Genomic DNA, 12,841 nt, shown 5'->3' with positions numbered 1-12,841 from the left:
TCTTTCTTTTTTTTTTTGTCTTTTTGCCTTTTTTTTTTTTTTTTTTTGTCTTTTTGCCTTTTTCTAGGGCCGCTCCCATGGCTGTAGCCGCCGGACAGCCACAGCAACGCCAGATCCGAGCCACATCTGCGACCTATACCACAGCTCACGGCAACGCCAGATCCTTAACCCACTGAGCGAGGCCAGGGATTGAACCCACAACCTCACGGTTCCTAGTTGGATTCGTTAACCACTACGCCACGACGGGAACTCTGGAGCTCACTTTCTCGCTGGGAAGAGCAGCAAGCAAACAGGAGCGCTCAGCCAGCCTGATCCCAGAAGGGCTGAGACGGGGACCCCAGGGCAGGGAGTGCACAGAAGGGGGTCCTCCCCGCAGACTCAGCGTCAGGCTGGACTCCCACCTCCCTTAGGTCCTGCCTGCCCGGGGAACTTGATTCCCACGTCTCACCTCAATCCCACCTGCTACAACTCCTCCAAGACTTTTTTTTTCTTATTTGGCCCGACCCGCTGCATACGGAAGTTTCCAGGCCAGGGATTGAATCTGAGCCGCCTCTGTGACCTACGCCATAGTCGTGGCAACACTGGATCCTCAACCCACTTTGCTGGGCTGGGAATTGAACCAGCAATGTCACGGAGACAAGCCGGATCGTTAAACCACAGCGCCACAGCAGGAACTCCTCCTAAAAGACTTTTAAAGTGGGTGTCTGGCTGAGAAGAAGCAATACCCAGATCTCTGACCCCAGGGCTTTATCAACCAGCAATCTAACTCTATCCGCCCAGGATCTCTTTCCTCCACTGTCTCCCAAGATGGCTAGAGGGCTGGCTGGACAGCAGGCCCATCAAGCCTTGAGCTGACAGATCCGCTGCACCCCTCTCTGAGTCCCTGTCCCCCACCTCTGCTTTGGGGAACTGGTGAGCAGGACCAGCAGGTAGTGGGTAGGCAGGCAGGTGTCAGAGCCTCCCCGCCCCAGGCTGCTGGGCCAAGCTGGGGGAGGAGGAGGGAAAGAGGCTTCAGGAGGCTGCTTGGTCCTCGGGGTCCCCAAAGGCCACTGGGAAGGGAAGAGAAAACGAGCAAGGAACTCAGTCTCGGCGTCCAAAATCCTCTCACCAGTTAGGACCACGGGGGCTGCAGGAGGCAGGGCAGCTCCTGACACAGGACCCAGCGCTCCTCCTGGGGGCGGGGGTCGGAGCACCGGGCACCCTCGTGATGAGGCTGCTGCAGGGCGATTAATCTTGTGAGGCCTGAGCCTTGGCCCCCCACTCCCCAGCCTCCCGTGGTCAACCCCGCCCGCGCTGCCCCGGGAGTTAATCTCCGCTCGGGGGACTTCTCAGCCGCTGTCACGGCTGCATTAATTCTGAGGCAGAGGGAGGCCGGCGGGAGGGGAGCACGGCTGGCGGGGGTGGGAGAGACGCCTTGGGAAGGTTTCACGGTCAGCAGCTGGTGAGGAGGGGTCCCCAGTGATGGTGCCTGGGTCCCCTGCAAGGCCCGGCGCTAAGTGAGGGGCGGGGGCCACTCCCGTTATCCCCTCAGACCATCAGAGCCCCTGCACCCCGGCCTCGAGCCCTCAGCCACCAGCTGAGCCCCAAATGCAGTTTGCAGTTTTGACAGCAGATGTCTCTCCTATTATGATTTATCAAAATGCTTAAGGTAAATAATGCACACATATTTATAGGAAAGGAGGGGGGCAGCAGAGGTGGGAGGGGCCGGATGGGGGGGAGTTGGAGCCAAGGACTCAGAGCACCTTTGTCCCTGTCCCCAGCCCTCCCACCTTGACTCCAGCCTGGCCCTGGGGAAAGTGGGCTGGGGTGACATCGAGCCGACCCAGGCACCTGCCCAAGCCTGGCCCCCAGGAGGTCAGGGAGTGGGTGGACCTGCCTGGCTGGCCTCCCGCCAGGCCTGGGAGGTGGCCACCTGGGGGAAGCGGCTGAGCCAGCCTGACACCTCAGCCTCGTTTCCATGGCTTCACTGCGTCCTGGCTCCCGAGGGCTCCGTCGCCTTATCAACAGCGCGGGCACTGCCCTGGCCCTCACGCTCGCAGCCACTCCCCCCGGGCCCCCAGCAGCTGCCTGTGGATCCCGCTGCCACAGAGCCAAAGCTCGGCCAGAGCGGGTGCCCCTCCCTGAGCAGGCCTCAGAGCTGGGTGAGGGGCTGGGTGGGTGGTAGGAAGATGCCAGGGAGGCGCCAGGAAGTGGAGGGGCCGAGGCCTTTGTAGATTCAGGCTGCACCCACTTTGGGCCTCCAAATACCTGCAGCCTGTCATTCCTGGGGAGGAGGCCGTGATCCTGAGCCACCCTCTCCTCCTCGCCCTCACTCCACGCAGTGCTCTGGTTCCAAACATTTGTGGGCTTAAGAACAAGAATTCTCTTGCGTTTTCTGATTTGAAAAACAATATATGTTGACAGCAAAAAATAAATAAATAAATAAATAAATAAAAATTTAAAAAACCATAGCAAAAAGTGCAGAAAAGTTTAAGGAATGCTTGAGCCTAATCCCACATGGGGCAGGATCACAGGCAGCATGCGGGGTGGGGGTGGGGGGTTCTTTCGGCCAAAGCCTGAAGCACAACCAGGTGTTTAAACAGCAGCTTCTGAAACCAGAGGAACTTGGCTGTGCGCCCTTGGGTATGTCTGTCTACCTCTGACGCTCTGAACCTCAACTTTCTGATCTATAAAATGGGACGACTGATCAATGCCCTCCCGCGGGGCTGTTGTGAGCTACTAAGGGCAAAGGACTGGCCCAACGCCTGGCGAAAAGCCCTATGGCTTGTGAGGTGGGGGACAGCGTTAGCTCGTCGAACCGAGGGCAGAGATGCAGAACCTGGAGCTTCCGGGGGGCGGGGGAAGAGGGGCTCTTTCTGGTAAGTTTCCCCTCCCCCGTGGGTAGCGTTCCAGTCAGAGCTGAAAACACCTAAGAGGGAAAAAATGCCCAGAAAGAGGAGATGATGTGTTTATTCGGCCCACAGAGGTTTGCTGGTGCCAGCAGCGCTGTTGCTGAGCTGCAGATCGCGGCCCTGAAGCCGGGCAATGTCACCCAGGCAGCGCTGGGGGTGGCATGGGGACACTTGCCCTGGCGCGCGTGGGTTAAGAAAGCTCCTGAGGAGGAGCCACCTGAAAGAGGGGCAGGCGCTGGGAGGGAGGGGGAGGCGGGAGGCGACAGCCCAGCCTCCGGACCCCGCCCCCAGCCCGCCGGGCCCTGGCGGACCTGGCGCTCCTCCCCGGGGCCCACCCCATCTTCACGCCCTGCTGCCTGGAATCTGAGGCAGCCCTTGTTCTCTGGCAGGAGGGGAATTTAATGCCGCTGAGGGATGGCAGGTCGACAGGCGACGAGAGATGAAAGTGTCCGCTCTGGCAGCCGGTCGGTGGCCTCCGGGGACCCTCTCCCGTAGCCCCTCTAGCCTCCCCAGCCAGTCTCCACCCGGTGTGGCAGAAAGAGCCCTCCAGGGGCCCCCAGGAGAGAGGTGGACCTCTGGGGACGGGACTCCCTCCAGGGCTGTGTGAGCTTGGGGGGCAGCTGGGCCTCTCTGTGCAGCTTACCTGCCTGCGGGGCGCCTGGGCCAAGGATTATTACCATGCTGGTGGCGGCCTGTCCCTCCCCTGCTTCGGCTGTCGTAAGCAGGGCCTGTCAGCACAGGGCGGCGGGCGGGCCGTGGGGGGCCAGGGCTGGCTGCACAGTGACCTCCATCCGTCCATCCGTCTCTGGCACCTGGGAGGGAGTGGGAGCTGGTGCTGCCGTCAGGGCGGGCCCGAGCGGCCTTGACTGCAGCCCAGCCATGTGGCCGTGGCCACCTCCTTCTTTCTGACAGCACAGAGCTGGGCTGCGTCCGGGAACAGAGGCTGCGGCCCCAAGTCAGAATCTACCCCTTGCGCCACCAGCCCCAGGGCCTTGTTGGAGGTGCTGTGGGTTCTGGCCCTGTGAGGTGACCTGGTTGCTCGGCAAGGCACTCTGCCGAGTGTCCCACGCTACGACCTCTGGTTATGTTGCCCTTTATTCCTGGGAACAGAGAGGCAAGGGCATCTGGCCAAGGTCATCCCCAAGGGCATGCGCACATGCGTGCACACACACACACACGGATTTGATACATGGTGACCAAGAAGAGGGGCGGACTAACGTGTCCAGACTCAGACTCCTGGGCCCTCCTTCCCTGGCGACAGCTGGGCCTCCAAAAGCAGCCTGGTGCCCGAGCTCGAACCAGGGCCCTCGATCCTGCTCTGTGACTCGGGCCTGTCACGTACCGTCTCTGGGTTTCAGACTCTCAAGTCTATAAAATAGATAATAATCTGGATCCTGAGGGCTTTGGAGCCAAAGCAGCGAACTTATTCAACCAGTTGAAACCACCCCCGGCTCAAGACAGCCTCCAAAGAGCCGTGGGCCAAGGCGAAGCAGCCATAGAGAAAGCCGGGGTCCTGGCCCACGATGGCCCAGCGATCACCCAGCGCACAGCCGCGGCTGTCCTGCTTCCTCCTTCCTGCACAGCCTGGCCACCCTGAACTCCGAGCAGAGGGGCAAAGGCCCCGTCTGGAGTGCTGAGTCAGGTTCAGGGCATGAGACAGGGTCCCAGCTTGAGGCGGGGAGCAGGGCAGCAAGGGACTAGGTCAGGCCAGGCCCCGCTGCTGTGGGGGGAGGGGGCGCCTGGCAGGCGCTGGGCAGGCTGGGGTGGGGAGAGGCCTTTGGCGGCCACAGAGAACAAAGAGGCTGGGGTTGCCAGGATATTCTGCGGAGCTGAAGCCGGCGGTGGTGGGGCTGGGAGAGGGGCCGTGGTGGCCGTGGGAACTGTGCCTGCTGCCCCCACGCCAGCTCCCCTACCCAGTCGGGGCCTCAGGGCCAGGCTGGGGTAAGAGGGGCTGCCAGGGGCCTCGACATCCCCAGAGCTGCATGGCTGTCAGGGCAGAGACCCAAGAAAGGCTGTAGACAAAGACACAGGGCACATCATGTCAGCATCACCGAGGGGGTCACAGGGGCACACGGACACATGACGCCACGAGCACACACCGGGCCGTGTCCCAAGGTCACAGCAGGGTCACGGGCCAGCATCACACACTCACGTAGAATCCCTGATATCCGACCCAGGGCTACACCCATGATGGTCACACAGACACAAGCTCACAAACCACATGGAACCACCCACCATCTTGTCACAGGGTCATGCGAGCCACACAGGATTGGCGCGGCCATGCCCAGTGTCACATACTTAGTTGTACGACCGGCTAACACACGGGGTCTGTTACAGGACTGAACAATGTCCCAGGCAATGTCACAGGACATCCCAAAGCGTGAGGCTGCTGGCACATGCTGGCATGGCCACAGGAGGTCTCAGGGCGGCGGCCTACCCCACCTGGTCGCAGACCCATTTCCATGTCACAGTCAGTGTCACGTACAGCCACACTACTGCACAGGGTCTCACGTAGTTGTCAGGGCTTGAGCATCTCTGTCACACACACACACACACACACACCCCTACATGGAAGAGGGCTTGTCTCTAGGCCCAGGTACATTCAGTCCCCAACCTCTCCGACCACCCCCTGCCACTCAGGTGGGGCACTTGAGGGGACGCCTCCCGGGTCACCAGGTCAGGCTCCCCCGCATAGCAGAGGGGAGCTGAGGGCACCCCTTGGGAGGGGAAGTGGACATTTAGCTCCACAGGGGAGCCCGCCTCTCTGTACTTCTCTGTCCGAAGGGACAGCTGCAGGGGTGAGCCTGCCACAGAAAGACACGGAGGCGGGAGAGACAGGAGAGACAGAGCTGGAGACACGAGACACCCGTGGAGGCTGCGGTGTGGACAGATGAGAAAGAGACACACAGAAGGAGGGACAGGCCAGCAGGGACCACGAAGACAGACCCGGATAAAAAGACGCAGAGACGGATGCGCTGGCGCAGGGCCGGCGGGGCTTTGGGTAGGAGGAGGAGGGGGCGGCTTCTTGGTGAGATTTGGGTGAACAATCGCTTTTAAACAGCCGCACAGGCCCTAGCTGCCCTTGACCATTAACGCCGAGCCAGGCCCTGCCCTGGCGTGATGTCACTTCATCCTCAGGCAACTTTCTGGGGGAGAGACCGTGAGTGTCCCGTTTCCCGGAGGAGGTAACTGAGTCTCATCACGTGTTGGGCCTCAAGGTTCTCCCCACCCCCGCCTGCGCCTCCTTCCGACACAGGGGCTGGCCTACTGTTGCCACAGAGCCCGGTCCGAGGGGCCCAGCGTGGAAGAGGTGAGGGGCTTCAAGCTCGGGGCGCCTCTGCGCTGGGGGCTGAGCCCAGGCGCCACGGCTGGGCTGTGGGTTGGCACTCCAAAGGGCACAGGCTGGCTGAGTCACGGCAGCCCCCCTCGGGGCTGGCACCAGAGCTGTCCACCCCACACCTGTAGGCATGCCAGCGAGGGCTGGCCGAGGCCATCTGCGGCCTGTGTGCTGCCAGCAGCCAGGCGGGGGCCTCCTGCCCGGGTGCCCCCTGCTGGCCAGGCTTCCCACTCCCACTCCCCCAGGAGGACCCTTCCCGCCCCCCCGCAAGGTCCTGGAGGTGCTGCAGCTTGCCTCGTGCAGGGGGCGAGGGTGCCCCTGGCTGCAAGCCCCCCTCCCCGCTGGACACCCCCCTTCGGCAGAGCCGCCTGGAGAGATCACAGGCAGCCACATGAAAGGGAATTTTTCCCAGGCAGAGATGAAGTTGAAAGCTGCCTCCCACCGCCCCCGCCTGCCCCTGCTGTGCCAGGCCAGGCTGCTGAGCTCCTGGTGCTCGAAGGGAGCTTGTGACACCCGGCAAGAGCTTGAGGGTCAGAGGCCCCCACCCAACAGGGCTGCTTTTTCTCCTCCCGGGGACAATGGCAGAGATGGCCACCTCGCCGCCCACTCGGCTTCAGAAGCTGCCCCTCCCCTCGTCCCCGAAGCCCTCACCCACCTGAAGCCTGGCCCCGAGAGCATTAGCAAGTCCCTTCTCCAGCCTAGCTCCATCGTAGCCAGGCTCAAAGCAGCGAGGTGGGGAGAAGGCCTCCCGGTCAAGGGGATGACAGGCCTCGTCCTGCAGGCCGGCCTCTGTGGTGCCCAGGGCTGCCACCTCTTCCTGTTCCGGCTGCCCCGGCCTAGCCCACGTGGACATCTGACCTCGGGGGTCCCAGACAACCTCGTGCCGACAAACGTTCTGGGCGGGTAGGGGCAAGAGCCAAAGCCAAGGACACCTCCAGGAAGGGGCTGTACATGGGGACAGGGGGGAGCTGTGTGTGTGTGTGTGTGTGTGTGTGTGTGCCGGGCACAGCCAGGTCCTCGTGAACCTGGCCTAAAACTGCTCCCTGGGAACCCACCATGCCACAGGACTGCAAGTCCAAAAAAATAAGAACCTGGACAGGTAGCTCCGCGCCCTGCCACGCCCGGACCGTGGGCTGCTTTGCCCTGATAAGACCTGATGGACGGACGGAAAAAGAGAAGGTGGCCCCAGGTGAGTGAAGGTCCCCGGAGGTCCAGGCACTGAAGCAGGGGTGCAATCCAGCAGGTGAGGCGCTCCGGGGCGTGCCAATTTCCAGATTAAGAGGACTGCCACCCTGCCGCCAGGCGGGTGGCTCCTGCTCGCCTCCCCTCTGGATCCAGGGCCGTCCCTCTTCCTCCCCAAGAGGAGGGGGGTCCCAGACAACCCCTGCCCAGCAAGAGCCCCCACGCCAGGCCCCCGAGCCGGAGCGCAAGAAGCCAGTGGTGCTTCGTGACACAAACATGCATTCGTTTTATTCACAAAACAGCCTGGTTTTCCTAAAACAATACAAACAGCATGTTCATCAGCAGGAAGCTGGCCATGGGCAAGGAAGGGGGGCCCAGGCCACCGGGGGCCCCTGGGCACCCACGCCCACCGGCAGGGGACCACGCAAAAAAGAAGCCCTTTCTTCTGTCGCCATCAGCAAGGCCAGAAAAAAAGGGGCTTATATTCTCTAAGGGAAGTAGCCAGGATCAGAACGAGAGACACGGGCCCCCCAGATCTCAGTGGATAAAGGAACAGGACTTTCGTGTTTGCAAAATCCTCCCTGCTGGGGGCGGGAGACCCCATCCTGGGGACCGTGGGTGCAGCACAGCTGGCCTGGGCCCGGGTCTGGGCCGGGGGTGGGGGTGGGGGGCTGGGGGGCTGGGCGGGCTGCTCCCTCCCGCGCTGTGAGCCCCTCGTGGCAGCTCCGCACGCGGGGACAGACACAGAGGGGCTTCGACGCGGCGCCATCAACATTCTCCTTATAAACGTGAGTGGCTTCTCCAGGCAAACTATGCACTATTTCATGGTCAGAATCAAAGGAAGTTTAAATGAGGGTGGAGTTAAACTGTGCTAAATTACAGTAGTGCTTATTAGTAACTAGATTTCAAAAGGTTACAGAAAATGTACATTCTCTACACAAAAACTGCATCTCCTGCACAGACAACATCGACAGCGACACGGGGAGGAAACTGATTGTCCATTCTTTGCCCAGGAAGTCTCAGTACTTTATAGATTCGTCGTTACCTCTTTTTTGTTGTTGTTGCTGTTGTGGTGGTTCTTCCGAAAAAGCAGTTACTTTTTTTTTTTTTTTTCTCTTTTCTTTTTCTTTTTATACTAGGGACGTGGAGATGTTAAAACGACAACAAAAAATATATATATAAAAACAGGAATGAAATCTGTGAGAGAATATTTTTGGTTCTAAAGACGGGTGCATCCGTTTTGTCTTCGCCCGAATCCCTTGCCGGAGGCCACACGAGCAGTGACATTGCACGGAGAGGGCAGCTTTGGGTTCCCGCCGCCGTCACTGAAACCACCGGAAGGCGGCTCCCGTCGGAAGCATCACCTTCTGGTGGGGGGGGGAGGCGGGAGACAAAAACAAGGAGAGAGAGTTCCGTCAGGGTCCGGCTGGGCCTGGCGCAAAGATGTTCCCCCGCGGTGCTGGCCGAGGGACAGGCATGGAGGCAAAGCAGCCGCCCCGAGGAGTTCCTGCCAGGCCCGAGGAGGAGCCTGGCCTGCTGGGCCGCCGGAGGGCTGGGAGCACCCTAGGGCCTCCTGAGCCACGGTGCCCAGGAACCCACCTTCGCACAGGAAGACCCCTCCCCCTGGTCCAAAGGTCACCTGCGCCGGGCGGCTGGGGTGCATCTGGGAGTGGTGTTCCCGTGTCTGTCCGGGGCGTGGGTCCGGGCCACCCGCGAGGATGTGAGCTCTGCTAGAGTGTGGGGTGTTTGGCGCCGTGGTGGAGAGGAAGGATGCTTGCGGGGCTTATTAAGAGGCTGCATCTATAATAAGACTGTACCAGGCAGGATGTGTGTGTGCATATGTGTGTGTGTGGTGTGTGCGTGTGTGTATCTGTCTCTAGATGGGAGTGGGTGTGCCTTTACGTGCATACAGGTGTGTTTTCTGGGCAGGAGAGCAGACGTATGAGGTCTGGGGCTCTGGTGAGGTTTGGGGGGCGGCGAGGAGAACCATGGCTGGGAGGCCATTATTGTTATCCAATCATTCTGGACATTTGCGTCAAGCCCACTTGTGGCGGGGGGGACAGGGCAGGGACAGCAGGCTGAAAAGATGCTTTTGTGCCCGGGCCTGGCACCACCGCTAGGCTGTCATGGCTGGGGTCACGAGGACAGGAGGTCCTCCGAGAGGGTGGAGAGAAGACAGCGCAGGAACCCTTTGGCCTTCTCAAAGCCAATCCCATAGCGGACAGGCCTGGCCCACAGCCCAGGCTCAAGCCATCCCCTAGCCCCAGGCCCACAGGACCTCTGGCCATTAACTATGCAGCCAGACTGAATTCGGAACCCCCCCCAGGCACCCCAAATCTGCCAACTAGGTACCTAGACCCAGGGTTCTTCCAGGCCTCAGAGCAGGGTAGTCGGCACTGGAGCTGCTCTACCCCTGGGTGACCTCGGGGGCAAGGCTGGGTTCTGAAGGGGCAAACGAAGGGCTTATCCCTCAAAGCCACAGGGTCCACTGGACAGAACCCCTCAAACGGGGCAGGGGAGCGTCCCAGCATCTTGGGTCATGGACTGGAAGCTTTACAACACGTCTGAAAGTCGGAGACTTGGGACCTGTGTAGGAGTCTCAACACCTGACCCAGAACTCCAGGAGGGGTTCAGAATCCTGGGGCCGGGTGGGCGTGCAAGGCCCCTGCCTGGAATTCCATGCTTGCCTAGGCGGCAAATTACAACCTAAGGGCATCTCGGGGTGTGGCTGCGACTCTTGGGGGCGGTGAACTGGTGTCTTGGAGCCTGGCCTAGAACCCCAGAGCCCAGGGATGGGCTGGGCATCCCCTCGACACTGGCCCGGGCAGGAAAAGGGGAGGGGGGGGATGAGGGCGGGGGTGGGTTTGGACTGCCAGACAGACGCAAGAGCCCACACACCTCCCTCTAAGGCGCCGTTACCTCCAGAGCAGCGGAAGGCTTCTTTTTGAGTTCCTCACATTTTCTGAATTTGCAAATCTGATGGCCAGTCTTTCGGTTCCTACAACTGCTGCACTGCTCGCAGTTGATGCGCCGCCGGCAGGGCGCACACATGCCGCAGCGTTTCCGCTTCTTCTTGCCCGAGCTGATGGCCGAGGCCAGCTCGCCCTGCATGGGGTACTCGGCCAGGCCGGCCATGTGCAGCGCACTCTCGGCCAGGAACACGCCCGCCGGGGTCATGATGAAGAGGCCTGGGTTGATGGGGAAGGCGCCCAGGTAGGGGAAGTCGGACTGGCCATTGAGGGCCTCGGCGCCCGCCACGGCCTCCATGTCGGGCAGGCCGGCGCCCGCCTCGCTCATCAGCGGCAGGTGCTCCTGCACCACGCGCTTGAGCATCTCCGTGGACTGCGCGAACTGCTGCAGTGTCAGCTGTCCCTCGGCGGCCAGCTCCGTGGCCCGCTCTGCCTTGCTCAGCAGGCTGGCCACAGCACCACTTTTGTGCTTTGAGGTAGGGTTGCTTTTGTCCACGGCCATGGCCGCCGCCAGGTCGTGCCCGTTGGCCAACAGGGAGGCAGCGGCTGCGGCCGCCGCCGCCTTCTCGGCAGACTCCCCGCCCAGCACGCTGCCACCGCCACTGCCGCCACTGCCCCCGAAGAAGAGTAGTGGGAGAGAGGGCGGGAGCGGCGCAGGCTCTTGTTGAGGGGTTCGCTGATGATGCCGCTCTTGTTCCGACGCTCGGGGGTGGCGCATCATCTGCCACCGAGGCCGGGGTGGCGGCCGCTGCCACCGCCGCGCCCTTGTCTGCCACGCCCGCCTTCGGGCCGCTGCCACTGCTGCCATTGGCGTTGCTGCTGCTGCTGCTACTGCCGCCGGTGTCCTGGGGGCCACTGCCGAGGCTCGACATGGTGGGGCCGAGGCCCAGACCCCGCTGCTGGGGGAGCCTGCCAACTGTGGGGGGGTCCCCAGACAAGCACCGGGCCGTGCCGCCCACGACAGAGACGCCTGCTGGGCTTTGCCGCTCAGGGCAGGTACATGGTCAGGTGTCCCCGTGGAAGTATCTTCACTCTGTCGGTTCAAGGAGAGACAGGGTCAGGGCGGCGGTCCCCACCTCCAGCAGCAGCAGCACCACCCCCGCACCCCACTGCTGCCAGCCCCGCCAGGCATTTATTAACTGCCAGCCCCAGTGAGCCATTTCTTTCTTCCTTTTTTCTTTTTTTGGCCACACCCGCAGCATGTGAAAGGTCCCGGCGCCACAGCAGCAACCCAAACACCCAAGCCGCTGCAGTGACGACGCCGGAGCCTTCATCTGCTGCGCGACAAGGGACAGAAGCTCTCAACTATACTCTCTCAGCAAAGAGTCAGCAGCACCTACAAAGCAGTGATAGCCTGTTTCGCAGGTGAGAAAGACAAGGTTTAGGAAAAGGACCGGCTCAGGGATACACAGCCACCAGGGCTCAGCAGGAGACCTGCTCGGGTCTGGGAAGACTGAATGGAGGCAGGCAGTCCTTCCTGTGCCAGGGGGCAGGAGAGCATGATAACCTCAAAGGGTGACCAAGTCCCTCTCTGCTTCCTGATCTCTCACTGACCCAACTACGGAGAAGAGGGCTGGGGACCATCTCTGAAGGGCTTGGAGGTGTGGACCCAAAGGTCTGGGGAGCGACCTCGAGATGCCCACCAGGGACTGGGAATACGCATCCATTATCTCAAGGCCCTGGCAAGTCCTGCAGGTAAAGGAGACCGGCTCTGCGGAACAGGCTCTGCCAGAGAGCGCACAGAACCCTTATTTCAAGGAGCGTGTACCCTCCTGCTGGAGGGCAGGCCACGCTGGGCCAGGGGACACGCCTTCCCTGTGAGAGGGGGTGGGGACACGCTTGTGCACATGTCAGCACACGCCTCCTCCTCTCTCAAACCCCAGGACCCGCTCTTGTCTCCGCTCAGGCCTCTCTGCCGTGCTCCAGCCTGGCTCCCAGATGGCTGCGGAGGGAGGCCCCAGACAGAGCTGACGGAGCAGCACGGGCTGTAGGCTGGGGGGACCCCTCGCTGGTGTAAGGTGGGCCCGAGAGGAGGTGCGAGCCTCTAGGGAGCCGAGTCTGTTCTTTGGCCACGTCCAAGGGTCGGAGGTGCCCCTTCCCAGGACAGAGCCTGTTCTGCTCAGGCAGCAAGACTAAGGCATGTGAGCAGCCAGGCTCCCCTGGCCCAGAGCTCTGCAAAGAACTGTTCCAGATGGAGCGGAGGGGTCGTTTTCTCATCAGCCCTGGCTCTCCAGCGTCTGCCTGCCGTGGCCCAGCAACCCCCAGGAGAGAGGTGGGAGGACGGGGGCCCAGCCCAAGCAGCTGGCGACTCAAGGCGGAGGAGGCGCACATCTGGCCGGGCCTGTCCCGCCCTGGGCTTGGGGGCGGCACACACTGCATCTTTGTCCCCAGGCAACCCCGCCACCCCCGAGTCACAGGACTCAGCCTGCCCCAGGAAGTCATCGAGTCCAACCCCCTGCCCT

General features: G+C 61.7%; 1 protein-coding gene across 1 annotated transcript in view; it reads right to left on the bottom strand.

Moving 5' to 3' along the window:
• CXXC5 (CXXC finger protein 5) overlaps positions 7,673 to 12,841 on the bottom strand; it is a 33,336-nt gene continuing 28,167 nt past the window's right edge. Inside the window, 4 exon segments of the mRNA XM_021084872.1 lie at positions 7,673 to 8,777; positions 10,330 to 11,003; positions 11,006 to 11,083; positions 11,086 to 11,412. Coding sequence (XP_020940531.1) covers positions 8,733 to 8,777; positions 10,330 to 11,003; positions 11,006 to 11,083; positions 11,086 to 11,251 — 963 coding nt within the window. The 5' untranslated portion in view covers positions 11,252 to 11,412 and the 3' untranslated portion in view covers positions 7,673 to 8,732.

This window comes from Sus scrofa, chromosome 2 (genome assembly GCF_000003025.6).
Source record: "Sus scrofa isolate TJ Tabasco breed Duroc chromosome 2, Sscrofa11.1, whole genome shotgun sequence".
Classification (NCBI taxonomy): domain Eukaryota; kingdom Metazoa; phylum Chordata; class Mammalia; order Artiodactyla; family Suidae; genus Sus; species Sus scrofa.
Note: the sequence above shows the minus strand (reverse complement) of the source record. Positions and strands in the feature narration are given on the sequence as shown.